Source organism: Hemitrygon akajei, chromosome 20 (genome assembly GCF_048418815.1).
Source record: "Hemitrygon akajei chromosome 20, sHemAka1.3, whole genome shotgun sequence".
In the NCBI taxonomy this organism is placed as follows: Eukaryota; Metazoa; Chordata; class Chondrichthyes; order Myliobatiformes; family Dasyatidae; genus Hemitrygon; species Hemitrygon akajei.
Window position 1 is genome coordinate 50,215,999 of NC_133143.1, and position 20,553 is coordinate 50,236,551.

The 20,553-nt window shown below is 42.0% G+C and overlaps 1 protein-coding gene across 1 annotated transcript in view; it reads right to left on the reverse strand.

The window, feature by feature from the left end:
- drosha (drosha ribonuclease III) overlaps window positions 1–20,553 on the reverse strand; it is a 164,092-nt gene that overhangs the window by 48,588 nt on the left and 94,951 nt on the right. The window contains exons 23-24 of the mRNA XM_073024273.1: window positions 12,043–12,113; window positions 6,413–6,457 (exon numbers count right to left, since the gene is read on the reverse strand). Coding sequence (XP_072880374.1) covers window positions 6,413–6,457; window positions 12,043–12,113 — 116 coding nt within the window. The remainder of the gene's footprint in view (window positions 1–6,412; window positions 6,458–12,042; window positions 12,114–20,553) is intronic.

Here is a 20,553-nt window from a genome sequence, read left to right on the forward strand (position 1 = left end):
AACGTTGACTGCCTGTTCCCCTTGAAGGGTACTTTCTGATTTGATGAGTTCCTCCACAATTTTGTGTTGCTCAAAAACTCCCCACCTTAGTGATTTCAAGATTAAATTTACTGAGCTTTCCGAAGGAGTTCCAGGATTTCCAACCTCTCTTTCAAATCAGCTGTTTTTGCCCTATATGCCCTTCTCCCCCCACTCTCTTTAGCAGATGCCCTGCATTCCACAGCAGTGACAGCTCTCCTCGAGTAGGCTGACCCTGCTGGATTCTGTTGAAGGAAAGATCACTGCCACTTTCTTTCACCAAGCAGGTGTTATGTGTCATTGTCAGGGCAACTCTGATATCCAAATGCTTTAGCTAAAGAAGGGTTTGGCTTTTGGGATTGATGGTGGGGGAGGTGGGAGGATGGGTTGGCAGAAGTGTGAGGGGAAGAATGGCCTGTGTCTGGACCCCCTCCCCAACAAAACTCATTCCATTTAGGCCCATTGCGTAAAGACCCCATCTCTCATGACAGTATCAGTCTCCATTTCAGTATAAATCAACAACTCCTGACAATAAAGACTCCCATTATACCAGTAATTTAAGCCCAGTAGCACTCACATCAACAGTGACGAAACGCTTTCAGAGTTGGTTATGACTAGACTGAACTCCTGCCTCAGTAAGGACCTGGACCCTTTGCAATTTGCCTATCGCCACAATAGGTCAACGGCAGATGCAATCTCAACGACTCTCCACACGGTTTTAGACCACCTGGACAACACAAACACCTACGTCAGGATGCTGTTCATTGACAATAGCTCAGCATTTAATCCCATCATTCTCACAATCCTGATTGAAAAGTTGCAGAACCTGGGCCTCTGTACCTCCCTCTGCAATTGGATCCTCAACTTCCTAACTGGAAGACCACAATCTGTGCGGATTGGTGATAACATATCCTCCTCACTGACGATCAACACTGGCACACCTCAGGGTATGTGCTTAGCCCACTGCTCTACTCTCTATATACACGTGACTATGTGGCTAGGCATAGCTCAAATACCATCTATAAATTTGCTGACGATACAACCATTGTTGGTAGAATCTCAGGAGGTGACGAGAGGGCGTACAGGAGTGAGAAATGCCAACTAGTGGAGTGGTGCCGCAGCAACAACCTGGCACCCAACATCAGTAAGACGAAAGAGCTGATTGTGGACTTCAGGAAGGGTAAGACGAAGGAACACATGCCAATCCTCATAGAGGGATCAGAAGTGGAAAGAGTGGGCAGTTTCAAGTTCCTGGGTGTCCGAGGATCTAACCTGGTTCCAACATATCGATGCAGTTATAAAGAAGGCAACTTCATTAGGAGTTTGAAGAGATTTAGCATGTCAACAAATACACTCAAAAATTTATATCAATGTACCGTGGACAGCATTCCAACAGGCTGCATTACTGTCTGGGTTGGGGGGGGGGGGGGCTACCGTACAGGACCGAAAGAAGCTGCAGAGGGTTGTAAATCTAGTCAATTCCATCTTGGGTACTAGTCTACAAAGTACCCAGGACATCTTCAAGGAGTGGTGTCTCAGAAAGGCAGTGTCTATTATTAAGGACCCCCGGCGCCAAGGGCATGCCCTTTTCTCACTGTTACCATCAGGTAGGAGGTACAGAAGCCTGAAAGCACACACTCAGCGATTCAGGAACTGCTTCTTCCCCTCTGCCATCCGATTCCTAAATGGACATTGAACCCTTGGACGCTGCCTCACTTTTTTTAATATACAACCTTGCACGGTTTTTAATCTATTCAATATACGTATACTGTAAGTGATCTATTTATTTAGTAATTATTATTACTACTTTATTTTATTTATTGTTTTTTCTCTCCTCTATATTATGTATTGCATTGAACCGCTGCTGCTAAGTTAACAAATTTCACTTCACATGCCGATGATAATAAACCTGGTTCTGATTCTCACCTGATCTCCTTCCATATTAACAACCCCCTATGGTTTCCCTTCCACCTGCACACACGTGGAACTCCAACACCTAACAAAATTTCTGAGTCACTGGCACATGGCAAAGGAAGGGGGAGGGGCAGAACTTACCTTATATGCCCATTTCCGTGTTTAGAGAATGGATATGAAGATATTCCTGGAGGAATTTCGAAACATATTTGCTTTTTAACCATGTAACACTACAGAAGGAAGATCAGGGATTGATTTTTTTTTATCCTTGAGCAATAATCCATGGAGAATTCACAGTACTCTCCCAACAGATGGTGAAAGAAAGAGAAAATACATTGAAGCACACTTTTCTTTCATTGTTTCATGCCTGGGCAATTCTTGTGCAGATCCTACTCTTAAGCCCCAAAGATGGACAAGATGATGCACTTATTAAAACAGCTAGCTGCTGCTTTGCCCTTTACTTAGACGGAATGGCATCAGGAGCCTTTTGTTGATGACTGGGAATCAATAAAAGAAACCCATTAGCTCACGAGTCTCTTTTTGGTTGGTGGTCTGCAGGAAAATCTCCTCTGACCCCCAGGGAACATTACTTTTCTTTAACTGAGAGGACTATCTTGCAGTGTTCAGTGCTGGGTGAAGTGAAAGAAGACTATGTATTTGTTTTGCTGCTGCATGAGCACCACCTAGGGACCAAGAGATGCTATTACAGCCCAGCAAGTGAAATAATTGCATTTCCTTGGACTGTGCATGTTGAAGGTGTGAAATAAAAACAAAGCCCTGAAACTATTCAGCAGGTCAGACAGCATCTGTGGAAAGACAACCACAGTTATGAGGAACGCAGAATTAACAGTGAAGGGAGACTGACCTGACACATTAATCTTGGTCCTCAATCTTGCCTTCTGAATAGCTCTGGTACTTGGCATTTTTGGTATTTCTTACCCCTTTCAAAGCTACCTGCAGCCAATGAAGCCCCTTTGAAGTGTATAATATAGGAAACACTGCAATCAATTTGAACACTTTTACAGAATACCACTGCTTTACTACAAAATGGTCCCATAGGATCTATTACCAGAAAGCTAGGTTTGAAGTCTTAACCGAAAATTGGCAACTCCCACACACAGTGGCAGCAGAAAAAGGAACCCGATGCAAAAAAAATAGAAGTGACAATTCCTTGGCAAGGTTTCAAAAGCAAAAGTAAAAAGAGAAACAATATAAAAGATAACAAGAGGAGTAAAAAGAACAAAAACTCACAAAACTGTATAAAATACATATTTTTTTAAAAAAACTTACATATATTAGATAATGTATGATATAGTTTTCAAAATAAATCAGTTTTAGTCATTTGCAAGGAAGGTTAACTTGAAAATTCAGTAGATTTCACTACATGTTAATCAGACATTACTTCATCTTTCCAGAAGGCCAAATTGAGGACACGGCTTAGAAAAATAGAGGGCTATGCACTGAGGAAATTCTAGGCAGTCTCTAGAGAAGGTTACATGAACGGCACAACATTGTGGACTGAAGGGCCTATAATGTACGGTAGATTTCTATGTTCTATGTCCTATCAGACACATCTAACACACTAATAAACAGGAGGAATCCTGCGGATACCGGAAATCAAACGCAACACACACAAAATGCTGAAGGAACTCAGCAGGTCAGATAGTATCTATGAAAAGAAATTAATAGTCGATATTTCGGGCTGAGACAGATGGAGCGCAGGTGCTCAATGAAGCTGTCCCCTTATCACGACTGGTCTAAATCCTGAAACTCCAAGCTGCTCTCCAGAGCGTCTACACCACAAAGAGATCGCAGAGCTTCAAACACAGCCATCACCACCTCCTGAGCAGTCGTCATGGATGGAAAAAAAAATACTGGTCTTGCCAAGCAAAACCTTATCAAATAACAACACACACAAAATGCTGTGTTCCACCAGCATTTTGTGTGTGTTGTTTGAATTTCCAGCATCTGCAGATTTCCTCGTGTTTGCCCTTATCAAATAAGATTGCTGGAACAGGATGGGAATCGGAATTAAAATCTTTGGCCACTGGGAAGTTCCATTTTTGGCAGATGGAGCAGAGATGCTCAATGAGGTAGTCCCCCAATTTACAGTGGATCTCACCAGTACAGAGGAGGCCACATCAGGAACACCGAAAACCACAGAGAATCCTAGCAGATTCGCAGGTGAAGTGTTGCCTCACCTGGAATGACGGCCTCAGGCCCTGAATGAAGGTGAGGGAAGAGATGAGTGTGAAGGTGCAGCACTTTGGCCACTTGCAGGGGTAAGTGCCAGAAGGGAGATAAATGGCACGGGAATCTCGGAGGGGGTGATCCCTGCAGGAAGCGGAGAATGGAGAGATTAAAGATATGTTTGGTGGTAGGATCACTTTGAAGATGGCAGAAGTTGAGAAGGATGATGTGTTGGATGCAGAGGTTCATGGGGTTGTAGATAAGGACAAGAGGAGCTCTAACATTGTTAAGGAAGCGGGAAGATGGGGTGAGCATGGATGACTGGGAACTGGAGGATTTGTGGGTGAGGGCAGCATTGATCATGGAGGAAGAGAAGCCCCATCCTTTGAAGGAGGACATCTCCTGTGCCCTGGAATGGAAAGCCTCACCCTGGGAACAGATGCGGCAGAGACACAGGAACTAAGAAAAGGGAATTGCAATTTTACAGACGATAAGGTGGAGAGATGAATAGTTAAGATAACCGTGAAAATCAGAAGGTTTATAAAAGACATTGGTCAATAGTTTAATTCCAGAGATGAAGACAGGTCAAGAAATGGGAGAAAGGCATCAGAAATGGACCATAAATTTAAGGGCAAGGTGTAAGGTAGAGGCAAAGTTGATGTAGTTGACGAGTTTGGTGTAGAGGCCATGCATCTGCTCTCTATCTGCTTTGTACTCTGTGCTGCACGTTTATTAAGGTAACTAGTCACATGAGTGATGGTGTGGTAAAAGTGAAGGGGAAAAGATACGTATTCTTGCTTATTTTGTGGCAGTTTGTAGCTTGGGACTGGCAGAGGTTGTACCTTTTACTGACCACTGAGATATCTTTGAGGTAACGCTCAAAAATACTTAATTGTATGTTTGCTAACTGCTAATAAAGGAATGAATAAAAGCTTCACCTTTTGAAGCAATCTTTGAAGCTGTGGGCGTGTCATGTAAGCTTAAAAGTCCGTACAGTCACAGGCAAGTGGCAATTGTTTTGTTTTGACTTTGGATTAGTTTTGCTGCTACATTCAGCACAGGCACATGAAGCAGCACTAATTCAGTCATCAACGTAGAGGAGAAAGTGTTGGGGATTATTACCAGGGAAGGCTTGGACTGGTCTACATAGCCAACGAAGAGGCAGTCATAGCTGGGGCCCATGGCTACTCCTCGAGACTGGAGAACGTGCAAGGAGCCAAAGGAAACTTGTTGAGGGTGAGGACAGACAGAGGAGGATGCTGATGGAGGGGAACTGGTTGGTTCTTTCATTAAGAAGGAAGCAGAGAGTTTTAAGGCCTCCTTGATTGGAGGGGGGGAATAGAAGTGTATGGGGATTACACATCAATAATTGGCTCTGTATTAATAGCATCAGTTTAACACCTTTACAAAATATGTTCTCTTTGATATGGTTTACAGAAACTCACTGATATTTGTGGAATAACAATTTAAGTGAATGTTGAAGATTACACAGCAATATTCCCAACAAAACAAGTTAGGGTTTAAAGAAGTCTTGGCAGTGTGGATGATCAGCAAGATCTTGGGGTCCATGTCCATAGGACACTCAAAGTTGCTATGCAGGTTGACAGTGTTAAGAAGGCGTATAGTGTGTTGGTCTTCATCAACTGTGGGATTGAGTTCAAGAGCTGTGAGGTGGTGTTACAGCAGTACACGACCTTAGTTAGACCCCACTTGCAGTACTGTGTTCAATGCTGATCACATCATTACAGGAAGGATGTGGATGCCATAGCGGGAGTGCATAGGAGATACACAAGGACGTTGCCTGGTTTGGAGAGCATGTCTTATGAGAATAGGTTGCGTGAACTTGGCCTCTTCTCTTTGGAGTGACGGAGGATCAGAAGTGAACTGATAGAGGTGTCTAAGATGATGAGAGGCATTGATCGTGTGGATGGTCAGAGGCTTTTTCCCAGGGCTGAAATACTTAACAATGAGGTGGCATAGCTTTAAGGTGCTTGGAAGTAGTTACACGGGGGATGTCTGAGGTAAGTTTTTCACAGAGTTGTGGGTGCGTGGAATGCACTGCCAGTGAAGGTGGTGGAGGCGGATACAGTAGGGTCTTTTAAGAGACTCTTATGTAGGTACATGGAGCTTAGAAAAATAGAGGGCTATGCAGTAGGGAAATTCTAGGCAGCTTCTGGAGTGGGTTACAACACTGTGGGCCTGTAATATGCTGTAGATTTCTATGTTCTAAGTCAAACCTCCACTCCAATAACAAACTACTCAGTGAACAATGATAGAAGCTGGTTCTTACTTGCAAAGGATGAAGCGGGTAATTAAGCCACACATCTCGTAGATCCTGTAGGGATAGAAAAGATCTTGTCATTATTGTGAGGATGGATCACAAAGACTTACTTTGCTCAATAGATATATTGCAATGTAGAAGGTTACACCACCATTTTTTATGTTGACCCACTCCTAAAGATTCAATACTCCTGTTAAAATAAAGGCAGAGTAAAATGTGAACTAAAATCAGAATCAATTAACTTAGAGTTTGTTTGTTACCGGAATGTCAATATACAGGGCAAAAGTAATTGTACTGAAGGAAAGAAACAAACTGCAACTCAATGACAAGTAATTGCAGAGGTTACAAAGTACTCGGAACCACTCAAAGGACCTATTGGCTTAACTTATTCAGCTTGTTTTAGTTCTATATAAGCCTCACTCATCCAAGCCAATCAACACATTCTCCTGTTCTTTCCCCTGTCGTGAACTAACTCAGCTTCCCACTGAATACGTCTCTGCTATTCATTCCACATTCTCCACCACTCTCTGATGATTGCATTTACTTCCAATTTCCCAAATTCCACCGAATTCATGGGCATGTGGACAAGTACGAGGGGGCTCAGCAACACATGAAATAGAAATTATGTAAGACAGCGAAGAAAAAGATTGTGCAAAACAAGACATCAGTGCAAAAAAAAGCACAGAGACAAGTCCAGTGTAGTGCAAGAAGTGGCCCATAGTGCTTTGTTACTGAGGTAGGATTAGGGTTATGTGAGGATTGGTACAGAACCTGATGTTTGTAGGGAAGTAGTTCAAAGAACATTTAATATCCAAGTATGTATAAGTCACCTTGACATTCACTCTTCTGCAGGCATTTACAAGAAAATAAAGAAGTACAATAGAATTTATGAAAATCTATTCATAAGAAAGACCGAGAAACAGTCAGTGTGCAAAACAAGAAAAAGTGTGCAAATAATAATACTGAGAACATGAGTTGCAGAGTCTTTTAAAGTCCTAAGGAGAATTATCAGAGAGTCCCCTCTACTTGTGATCCCTTATCCTGAACTCTAACACAAGTGCTAAACATTTTTACTAGGAGATAGTTGATATTGTCCCTATATTTAAGGAGGGCTACCAGGATAAACCAGAGAACCACTGTCCAACAAGCCTAACATTAGTAGTGGGAAAGTTACTAGACTGGATTCTGAGTTTGGATCTGCCAACATTTGGAAAGGCAAGGACTGATTAGGTTTAGTCAGTAAGGCTTTGTTCAGGAAAATCATGCCTCAAAAATTTGAGTATTTTTTTGAAGGGGTGACCGAGAGGATTGATCAGGGAAAGGCAGAAGATGTCATCTACATGAACTTTAGCACGGTCTTTGACAAGGTCCGTATGGTAGCCTGGACTAGAAGGAGAACTGTACATGGAGTCCAGGGTGCTCTAGCCATTTGGATACAAAATTAGAGAGGCGGTAGGAGGCAGAGGGAGGTAGCTGAGAGTTATTTTTCACATTGAAGATCTGTGAGCAGTGGTGAGCCAGAGGGATTGCTAAGCACCCTGTTGATTGTCATATACGGTATATTAATGATTTGGACAAGAATGGAGTTGCAACGGCTATAAAGTTTCCTGCTCTCACCAATATTGGTGGAATAGTGGACAGTGGAGAACATCATCAAAGTCAAAGTTGAGTTTATTGTCATTTGCACACTTACCTGTCTGCACAGGTACAATGGAAACTTACATTTAGTTACATTCTGGGCATATACAAGCATAATTCACAGGAAAACATAAATTATATACATTCTTTTTATAAATAAACACTATTATAAGATAAAAATCAAAGTCCATTTTAGCCCAAACAGGTCAAAGTGTTCATACTGTTAGCTAAGCTGTAGTGATTCGAGTTTTGCCAATGGTTCAAGGAAAGTAGCTGTATTTGAACCTGCAGGTATGGGACCTCATGCCCAATGGTAGCTGCAATGGCCCAGATGGTAGGGACCTTTGATGATGGATACTGCCTTCTTGAGACAGCACTTCCTGCAGATAAATTGGGCAAAATCCACGACTCTGCAGCTTCCTACATTTCTGTGCATTTGAATTGCCATACCCCCACACCATATTGCAGCCAGTCAGGAGAAGTTCAACAGTAATCTGGACAAACTTGTTACAATATTGTGTCGGGAAGAATATGGTCATGCACTTTGGTAGAAGAAATGAAGGGGTTGACCATTTTCTAAATGGAGAGAAAATACAAAAAAACTGAGGTGCAAAGGGACTTTAGAGTCCTTTTGCAGGATTTCCTAATGGTTAAGTTGCAAGTTGAGTTTATGGTGAAGAAGGAAATGCAATGTTATAATTCATTTCAAGAGAATATAAAAGAAAGGGTGCAATGTTGAGACTTTCTAAAGCACTGGTGAGGCCTCACTTGGAGTATTCTGAGAAGTTTAGGGCCCCTTATCATAGAAAGGATGTGCTTAAACTGGAGAGGTTTCAAAGGAGTTTCACAAAAATGATTCCAGGATAGCATTTGATGGCTCTGGGCCTGTATTCTCTAGAATTCAGAAGAATGAGAGGTGACCTCATTGAAACCTATCAAATAGTGAAAAGTGCAATCATGAGGAAATCTGCAGATGCTGGAAATTCAAGCAACACACACAAAATGCTGGTGAAACGCAGCAGGCCAGGCAGCATCAATAGGGAGAAGCACTGTCGACGTTTCGGGCTGAGACCCTTCGTAGTGAAAAGTCTTGATAGAGCAGATGTGGAGAGTTTAAGACCTGAGGATACAGCCTCAGAATGGAGGGATGTCCTTCTATAACAGAGATGAAGAGGCCGTGAGTGTGGTGAACTTGTGGAATTCTTTGCCACCGGCAGTTGTGGAGGCCAAGTTTTTATGTATATTTAAGGCAGAGGTTGATAGATTCTTGATTGATTCAGGGCATGATGGGATACTGGGGGGGTGGGGGGGAGAGAAGGTAGGAGATTGAGGCTGAGAGGAAAATTGGATCGGCCATGATGAAATAGCAGAGCAGACTCGATGGGCCGAATGGCCTAATTCTGCTCCCATATCTTATGATGTGAAGGTAGGCGGAGGGGCAAGTAGTTTTGAGGAAAAAGAGAGGCTGCAGGACTTGGATCAGGAGAATGGGCAAAAATAGTGTATGGGAAATTGAACGATAAACCAAACCTCCTAAAAAAGCAAAAGATGCTGAGACAGTTTCCTGATGATTACTTCTACTGCTAGGCCTAACACAGGTCATTTGATAAGCTAACACGCAGGAGTTTAACGTTGCCCTCTCCACTGCTGATCGCCTAATGTAGACTGGCAACTTTCCTAAGGTCAAAAAGCAGCTCCGTAGTAGAGCAAGGGGTTATTGTTGCAGCCCCACATACCCAGGTGACCTATCTCGCCCCGGTAAGCTGACACATCGCCACTAGTGATTTGTCCAACAGTGATACTGTCCGCAAATGTTGAAGAAGGCACTGGAGCTGTGCTTAGCCACACAGTCATTTGTGTACAGAAAGCAGAGCAGGGGGTTAAGTACACTGTCTTGAAGCGCTCCTGTGTTGATGGTCAGCAAGAAGGAGATGTTACCATCCTCGCTGTTTGAGACTTGCTGATGAGGAAGCTGTGCATCCAGTTGCAGCAGGAGGTAGAGAAGCCCAGGCCTTGAAGCTTGATGAGGAACTTGGATGGGATGATTGTATTGAACGTATAAGGCTACAACAGGTTCTGATCAACTGGGATAGCGTGCAAGGGAATGGAAGATAAAAGAGCAAAATGATGAATTTTGTGAAGTTAAACCGGGGCCAGGACATACACAAGTAACAGCAGGGTCCTGGGGAATGTTAATGAGCAGAAAATCTTCAAGCTCAAATTAATTTATTATCAAAGAATGTGAATGTCACCATATACTACCTTGAAATTCACTTTCTTGCAGCCATTCGCAGTAGATCAAATTAATACAATATAATCAATGAAAGAACTACACACACAGACTGACAAGCAATCAGTGTGCAAATGCGTTACAGGTACATAGTTCTCTGAAAGTGACCACACAGGCAAACTGAGTACAGAGTTTAGATGTTATGCTCCATTTCAAAACATTTTGACAACACGGGAAGCGTTGTGTAGAGTTCCGGTACCACAGGATGAACGTGATTATGCGAGAGGGCACGGAGAAAAACTTCACAAGGATAGTGCCTGGACTGGAGGGCTCAAGCTATCAGGGGACATTGGATAGGTTTAGGTAGACTTCTCTGGAGCAAAGGAGGGCAAGGAGTGACCTGAGAGAAGTCTGTGAAATTATGAGAGGCTCAACAGTCAGTCTTCGCCCACGGTCATCATCTTCATTCTGTGCCATGTCCTGTGGACGTGGGTGATCTTGGTATTATCCATGACAATGCTTGGTAAATTTCTCTACAGAAGTGGTTTGCCATTGCCTTCTTCTGGGCAGCCTCTTCACAAGATGGGTGACCCCAGCCATTATCAATACTCTTCAGAGATTGTCAGCCTGGCATCAGTTCCAGTTTGCCCATGCGACCACTCGCCAGCTTCATATGAATCGTGGGGGGGGGGGGGTGGAGGGGGGAGTGGCTAAGCAGGTGCTACACATTTCCCGAAGTTAACCTGCAAGCTAGCAGAGGGAAGGAGCACCTTTGGTAGAGACATATCTCCAACCTTTCACCCAGGGTAAATCTCGAGGTCGTAGGTCTAAAATAAGAGGGGATTGATTTAAAGGGGAGCGGAGGGACTTGCTTTTCACAAAATGAGCTACAGAGGGGGTATAAGAGGATGGTACAATTACAATGTCTAAAAAACACTTGGATAAAAAACATATGGATGAGAGGTTTCGAGGGATGTACAGGCAAAGTGAATTAGCTCAGATTGACATCTTTGGTGCATGGACGAATTGGGCAGAAGGGCCTACTTGCATGCTTTATGAAACTAGGAATCTATAAATTCTCTCCAACAAGACATGGGAAATCACCCCAGAACATTTGAGTCCTTCCTGACAGTTGTCCCCATTTCTTCATTTAATGCACTGGTTAACATCAACATACCTCATTGGTGCTGCAGCAAATATTGCAACTCTGCACTGTGGGGGGCAGAGAGCAATCGACAGTTCGTCAACGCAATGCACCACCACCTTTGCATGGGGAATAGATGCTGGCCTTTCCAATGAAGCCCATGTCCCGTAAGATGAATAAAAGAGAGCGCTAAGCAGAATTAGCTATCAATTAGCATCTACAACATCAGTTTACACTTGCACAGGACATCTCATTGTACCTCTCTTTTACCTTATAATCAATTTGCTGCCAGGAGCCTGAAATTAAAGCAGAGGCCTATTTGTTGCCACAGTAGCAATGAAGCAGACACTAATTGCAGAGATTGTGCCACTTTGAAACACTGCCTATTTGTTTATCAGAACTACTATTAAACAAAAGTATACTGAGAAAGATTATCTGAAAACAACTTTTGCTAAGATAGGTAGTCAACAGTCCAAAAAATAACTATTAGTTTTCTCTTGGGAAACATAGTGCTGTGAAAGTACTATCGGGGCCAGGTAATATATTCTAACTTTGCACAATGATTCTAAGAAAACAGGCTATTAAAAGAAAGCGAGGAAGGCATTCAAAGGGTTTTGCATACATTACCGTGCCATTGAACAGCAGTCGACCAAATAAGTTTTTGCCTTCTTCTAGGCCACCCTCCAAGTAAACAGCACCTGCAAAATTAATATCCAAAATCAAACACAAACTAGAACACCCGACTAATCCCAGTGGGCAGACGGTCGTATCTGCTCCAAACTGATTAATTACCTCAAAATCACAACAATTAATCTATGTAAAAGAACAGAAGCGCGGCAGCTGATGCAATTCCAATTTTTCTCGATGAATTGACAATTCATCAAATGAAAATAAACGTTCACAATCAGGTACACGGGTGTACAAGATTCACCCTAAAACCCGGGGTCCTATCAGTTGAATCACTTGCCAAAAATTATCTCCTGAAACAGATTTATTTGCATTTTTTGTATTACCTGGTAGCCTGCTCTACCTGTTAATCTAGCACAGACATAATTCTCAGACTTCTTTCACTCAAAATGGCAAAAGATAAATGTACAATCCATATAAGAAAGTTCTATACCAGTGAAATGCAGTATGAAAAGAAAAGTACTATTTAACTTTACCTCCTCTCAATGAAGGTCAACTTCTCCAGCAATGATTCTGCTTCGGGCAAGAACTTAACATTACCCACTGTAAAGACGTTTTCAAACAGTCACTGCCCATGGTGTCAGCTACAAATACTAGAAGTCTCGAGGGCATTCACACTTGTTACCATGTATTAAGACTGTATGAAATTTTCTTCAGCCATTTAAATTCTGCCATTGTAAATACATGCTGGTATTTATGTATTTATGCACATTTTATTCTGTATCCATACTTATACATCTGACTTTATTTTTATATAATTGTTTATTCTTCAAAATTGCTGAAATGTTGCTGTTTTTCAGTTGCAAATCACACCCTGACCAACACACCACAGCAAATTCCTAATACATGTAAATGTTTATGGCCGCAGTTGATCCTTGATATTCCTCCATAACAGATTCCATTTCATGCTTTTTAATACAGAAAAATGTAACAGACAACCCTCACAAGAATGATAATAAACAAAAAGATGTATTAGTCATACAGCATAGGAACAGGCCCTTCAGTTCAACTTATCTATGCTACTGTGTTGCCCACTGCGTGAGTCCCATCTATCTGCATTTGGTCTACAGCTCTCTACACTTATCTATGTCATACCTAGATGGCTTTTAAACTTTACCGATGTGCCTGTACCAACCTTTATTTCAGGCAGCTCATTCCGAATACGTGCCATTCTTTGTGTGAAGAAGTTGCCCTGGATGTCTCTCTTAAATATCTCACCTCTGATCTTAAAACCGATGCCCTCATGTTTTGAGTACCTCCCTCCCTGGGAAAAAAAGGATTATGTGAGGGTCAAGGACCCCAATCCTCGCTGCGGCCATCGGGTATAGGGAGCCTCGGGCTTCACAGCACCAGGTTCAAGAACAGTTATTACCCCTCAGCCATCAAGCAAGAGGATAAACACACTCAATTTAATTTGCCCCATCACTGAAATATTCCCACAACCAATGGATTCACTTTCAAGGACTCTTCATCTCATGTTCTTGATACTTATTGCTTACTTATTTATCATTATTTAATTTTTTTTTGTATTTGCAGTTTGTTGTCTTTTGCAACCTGGTTGAGCACCCAAGTTGCTGTGCTCTTTCACTGATACTGGTTATCATTCTATTTTGGATTTATTGAGTGTGCCCGGAAGAAAATGAATCTCAGGGTTGCATGTGGTGACATAGATGTACTTAGATAATAAATTACTTTGAACATTGCTGGGTTTCCTTATTTGCCTTCCCAAACTGCATCACCTCAGTTGCTGGGATTAAATTTTGTTTGCTTCTGTCCTGTCAAACGTTCTAAGTGATTGATACCCTACCTTTCTTGCTATCCTCAACACCTCGTCACCTGCATACAGATCACCAGCCACGTGCCTTCTCTCATAAACTTCATTAAAATAGATCTAAACCAGGGGTCCTCAAAGCCCTTGGATAATGGTTGTATCCAGGGCAGAAAAAAGTTGGGAACACCAGATCTAAATCTATAGCTGTAAAATTGTATCATCTGTGTAAGATAGATGATTTGAGTCTCAGTTATTTCCATATATTTCAGTAAACAGCCAATGCTGTCAACTGCAGAACGTAAAAGGTGACGACATACTAAATAATATACACAAAATGCTGGAGGAACTCAGCAAGTCAGGCAGCGTCTATGGAAAAGAGTAAACAGTCAACATTTCGGGTTGAGACCCTTCATCAGGACTCCTGGTTACATCAGAGTCCTGACAAAGGGTCTCGGCCCAAAATGTCAACTGTTTACTCTTTTCCATAGATGTTGCCCGGCCTGCTGAGTTCCTCCAGCATTGTTGCTTTGGATTTCCAGCACCTGCAGATTTTCTCATGTTTAAGATATACTAAGTCATCAATCGCATCGGAGCTGGAGTTTTGAATCACGTCTGTGCACCATATCAGTGATAGGGTTACAGCTTTACAGGGATTCAGAAAATTATTAGAATGGAACAATGGAAAAGTGCAAAGACTGCAAAAGGTGAGTATGATCTTTTTATCTGAAGGAAGGTTAAAGAGAGATTAAGAGGTGTTAAATTTCATGAGTAAATAAAAGATATTTTGTCCAGTGGTCAAAACATTATAACAATTTGAAATATATTTTATATTAATTAGTAAACGAGTCAGGCTGATATTTATTTGTATTGTGTCACGTATGCACAGAGCAAGAATGAAAATGGGACAACACGATTAAAAATGTTTCTGAGTCACGTTAGTACAGTACATGCTACAACTTACAGTGTGGGAGCTATGGACCAGGCCCACCTAAACAAGAACATGCACACTTGAAAGCCCTTGCCCAAAGGAGAGTGCCGACAACTTGTAGGAATCCCAATCGATTTACCATGCGATCGATCTGATATGGTTCATACAGGAATGTTGTTCATGTATATGAAGATGAGTGCAGATGATCAAAAGTTTTTCTTTAAGCAAGGTACACTTTAAGGAACACCAATGGGGGGGAAAAAAAACAGAAAACGATGTGAAGAATTTAGTAAGGAAAGCCCAGAACTTGGGGGTAGCTGAAGTCATGTAATCATGCAGCAATTAATTTTGGGAATGACCGAGAGGCCTATATTGGAGTGGTGCAGGTAGCACCACTTAAGGACGTGGAGCCAAAGGATATTAGAACATAGAGGTTTGAAAACACGAATGAATATTTTTAAAAATCAGTTGGATACAAGTGCAGATGAAAAAGGTGGTGTAGTGCTTTGTAATTCTGTGTAGGGGAGGATTACAAGTCGACGCAGAGAACAAAGATGGTCAAGCTGAAACCAGTGTTCAATAATCACGGTTAATCTCAGGAGGTAACATTACTGGTTTAACTCTAGACGGTGGTTGAAAAGACACGAGACTGTACAGGAGATCAAAACACACAACTGATGAGAAAGAATATTATATCTGATGGGTGTTCAGTGAAACACATCAGAATCTTAACTGTGATCAGCAATAGTTTAATGATATCAAAGCAGTACCCCCTCTGGCAGTTATTTCACCAACTGGAATGCAGTGATTGAAAGTGGCAGCTCACTTCTACTTTCGCCAGAGGTTATTACTGATGGTGATGTCCACATCCTATAAAGGATAAGGGCAACAGGTGCAAAGCAAGTTATCACCTACACTACCCTTCCAATCACACAGTATCTAAACATGGAAATCCAAAGCAACACACACAAAATACTGGAGGAACGCAGCAGATTAGAGAGCATCTGTGGAAATGAATAAACAGTCAACATTTCAGGCCAAGACCCTTTATCGGGACGGGAAAGGAAGGGGAAAGATTTCAGAATTAAAAAGTGGGGGGGAGGGGAAGGAGGAGAACTAGAAGGTGATAGGTGAAGCCAGGTGAGTAGGAAAGGTAAAAAGGGCTGGAGAGGAAGGAATCTGATAGGAGAGGAGAGAGGACTTGAGGAGAAAGGGAAGGAGAGGAGCCAGGTGAGAAGGGGCAAAGAGGCCAGAATGGGGAATAGAAGAGGGGATGGGGAGAGAATTTTTTTTTACCGAAAGGAGAAATCAATATTCACGCCATCAGGTTGGCGGCTACCCAGATGGAATACAAGATGTTGCTGCTCCACCTTGAGGGGGGCTTCATCTTGGCACAAGAGGGGGCCATGGACCAACATGTCAGTACAGGGCAAACATGAGGAAATCTGCAGATGCTGGAAATTCAAACAACACACACAAAATGCTGGTGGAACACAGCAGGGCAGGCAGCATCCAAAGGAAGAAGCACTTCTGTCCTGACGAAGGGTCTCAGCCCGAAACGTCGGCAGTGCTTCTTCCTAGAGATGCTGCCTGGCCTGCTGTGTTTCACCAGCATTTTGTGTGTGTTGTCAGTACAGGAATGGGAATCGGAATTAAAATGTTTGGCCACCAGGAAGTTCCACTTTTGGCAGATGGAGTGGAGGTGCTAAACGAAGCAGTCCCCCAATTAATTGTTGTCCCCTCATCACTACTAGTTTAAATCCTGAAACTCCAAGCTGCTCTCCAGAGCGTCTACACCACAAAGAGATCGCAGAGCTTCACCACCTCCTGAGCAGTCATCATGCCAGTCTTCCAAACAAAGCCTTATCAAATAAATGTATATTAAAGAACATGCAGCAAAAAGATTCAGCACATCTTTAAGAATTCTGCCCCTTCTGTCATCAAGGTTTGCACTTATAGTACAATAAGTGCATAAGACATAGGGGCAGAAGTAGGCCATTGGGCCCATCAAGACTGCTCTGCATTTGATCATGGCTGATTTATTATTCCTCCCAATCCCATTCTCCTGCCTTCTCTCCATAACGTTTAGCACCCTTACTAATAAAGAACCTATTAACCTCTGCTTTAAATATAACCAATGACTTGACTTCCACAGCTATCTGAGGGAATTAATTCCACAGACTCCCCACTCTCTGGCTAAAGAAATTCCCCTTCATCCCTGTTCTAAAGGGAGTGTCCTTCTATTGTGAAGCTGTGCTCTCTGGTCCTAGATTCCCACATCATAGGAAACATCCTCTTCATACCCACTCCATCTAGACCTTACAATATTTGATAGATTTCAATGAGATCTCATCTCATTCTTCTGAACTCCAGCGAGTACAGGCCCAGAGCCATCAAACATTCTTCATACGCCAACCCTTTCATTCCCGGGATGATTTTCGTGAACCTCCTCTGGATCCTTTCCATTGCCACCACATCCTTTCTGAGATAAGGGGCCCAGAACTGCTGACGATACTCTAATAAGGTCTGACCAATGCATTCTAAAGTCTCAGCATTACATTCTTGCTTTTAAGCTCTGGTCCTCTCAAAATAAATGCCAACATTGCATTTGCCTTCCTCATTATAGGTTCAACCTTTGAAACTTCTGAACCTGCAAGTTAACCTCTAGGGAATTGTGCACAAAGACTCCCAAGTACCTTTGAGCTTCTGATTTCTGAATTCTGTCCCCATTTAGAATAGTCTACACCTTTATTCCTTCTACCAAAGTGCATGACCATACACTTTCCTACACTGTATTTCATTTGTCACTTCTTTGCCCATTCTAATCTGTCCAAGTTCTTTGCAGACTCTCTGTTTCCTCATCACTACCTGCTCCTCCACCTATCTTTGTATCATCTGCAAACTTGGCCATAATCTCAGGTTCATCTTTTCTAAATGTTTCTTCTCAGTCCCAAAAACTGTCTGTCACACATCAATAAAATACAACCAGCAGGAAAGCCTAGTGAATGACATTTCACTTAAATTCTTGCGCAGATGATAATGCAAATGTACACAGTCATTCTGCATTCATTTAAAATGCACACGCATAGAGCAAAGGAGTCAGAGGATATCGCTTTGACCTCCTTGTCTTGAGGCAGCCAGAGGGAGAAGGGTTCCAAGATCTGACACCAATGCAAAATAACTTCAGTCAATTGCATAAACATTACAAATTTGCTTTGCACAATGAGTGTTTGCACAGTTCACCTAACAGGGTAGAACACAATTTAGTCTCATGATTAAACCAGATTACCCAAGGGTCTTGCCGATCAAGTTTCCCTAAATTCTGACAGGAAAGTTGGTGGGAGGAGCATTCTGAGCTGCTTCAGCCAACTGTGCAGCTCAATCCAATGACTGGCTCCACGGCACTTATTTCTCACAGGCCATGCTTTTTAAAATGTTTTTTAATGTTCCTTGCAAAGATCAAAAAAATAGTGGAGTAAAGGTTAAATTACTGTCTCAATGAATTTTGGGACCAGAGACATTTGAATCCCACTAAGTTAATTATCTTTTATTTATTCATTGAGATACAGCGCAGAACAGGCCCTTCAAGGGCACTGAGTCACACTGCTGAGCAACCCCCGATTTAACACGAGCCTAATCACGGGGGAATTTACAACCACCAATTAACCTACCAACCAGTTCATCTTTGGACTGTGGAAGGAAACTGGAGCACCCAGAGGAAACCTACACAGTCAGGGGAAAATGTACAAACTCTTTAAAGACAGGAGTGGGAATTGAACCTGGGTCTCCTGGACCGTTAGCAACTACTCTATTGTGCCATTTGTTGGGAATTTTAAATTGCACTCGTTATCTAAATCTGCAACATAATGGTTTTGATAATAATGACAATGAAACTTTTAGGGCTGTTGTAAAATCTTGGTTCGCTGTCCTTAAGGGAAGGAGTTTTGCCATACTTACTAGATCAGCTCATGTGACTTCAGCTCCACCGGTAACAATGGCTGAAATTGGAACTGCCCTTTCAAATGACCAAGGGAGTTACTCAGTTTATTTGGATAATTAAGGATGGTCTATCCCCACATTTCATGAATGAATAATGAGAAGTGGAAGATAACCACTAGTATTTTTATTCTTCTTCAAACTAAAATCAAAACACTTCCATTTCTTAAAAATAAAATCTGAATAAAAACACATTGTTCCCACTAATAGCTTTCTTGCCAAAAGTAACTAACTGTGTGTAGATGGGCCCCTGGTATCATTATTGTGTTCATCACACTCCTCTCACCAGTAGACACATGTAGTGTCACTTTGGCTGATCCACAGTAAATCTAAGCAGATTATACAATACAGGAGATAAAGAGCAGATCTAAAGACCTATGTGGAAAGAAATTCAGCCAATACACCACATTGTGGACAACTATCCAATCCATTTTCACATTCCGGGTATGGAAGGAATCCATGAGGCATCAGCAGAAGCCAAGGAGTAAGTCTTTGAGTGAGAAAAATATAGTATAGGACAGGAACAGGTCTTCAGAACATAGTGTTTCCACCATTCATAATGCCAAATAAAGCAAGTCCCTTCTGCCTGCACATGTGCCTACCTAAAAGCCGTTTAAATACCACTATCCTATCTCTTCTACCATTACCTGGAACAGCCTGTTCCGGGTAATAACTACTCTCTTTGCAAACAAAAGACGTCCCCTGCACATCTCCCTTAAATTTTCTCCTATTCACCTGTATTATCAACCCATGTACCAAGACACAGCAAAAAAAAACTTTACATCTTGTAAATGCAAGTCTTCTGGTACTTAGTATTTCTACACTGGGAAAAAAACTTTGAGGCTGTTACTCTATCTTTCCCTGTCATAATTTTATAAAACGTAATCAGATCTCTCCTCAGCATTTGACGCTCGAGATAAATCAACTGAAGTTCATCCAATCTCTCCTTATAGTTACTACTCTCTAATCCAGGCAGCATCCTGATAAACCTGTTCTGCACCATCTCCAAAGCGTTCATATCCTTCCTGTAAAGGTATAACCTGAATACTCCAAGTGCGGGGCTAACCAAAGTTTTAAGTTGCTACAAATTTGTATCAAGGTTAACATATGCTCTCAATAATATCCACCATACAGGTAAATATCAGCTTTGTGAACGTTTAGGAATACCTTATTCAGTTGTCGAAGTTCTCCTTCATCAACAATGGAAGTCCTCAGCCATAGCAAAGATCTAGGCTAACCAAAAATGGTGACTGGGAAATCGTGAATAAATGTCCTATAAACCTTTTGACCATTATAAGCTTTCAAAGTTCAAAGTAAAATTCATTATCAGGGTATGTCACTACATACAACCCTGAGGTTCTTTTTCCTACGGGTATACTCAGCATATCTATAGATTATTAACTGTAAACAGGGTCAATGAAAGAGCACGAGCACAAAAGACAACAAACTGTGCAAATACAGATAAACCCGCAAACAAATAGCAATAAATAACAAGAGCATGAAATAACAAGATAAGGGGTTCTTAACGTGAGATCACTGGCTGAGGAGACATCTCAACAGATGAGTGTATAGTTACCCTCTTTATTCAAGAGCCTGATGGTTGAGAGGTTGGAACCGTTCTTGAACCTGGTAGTGCGAGTCCTAAAGCACTTGTACCTTTTACCTGATGGCAGCAGTGAAAAAAAGAGCACGGCCCGGGTGGTGAGGACCTTTGATGATGGACTGCGGCTTGTGAATGAATAAAACTACGGATGCT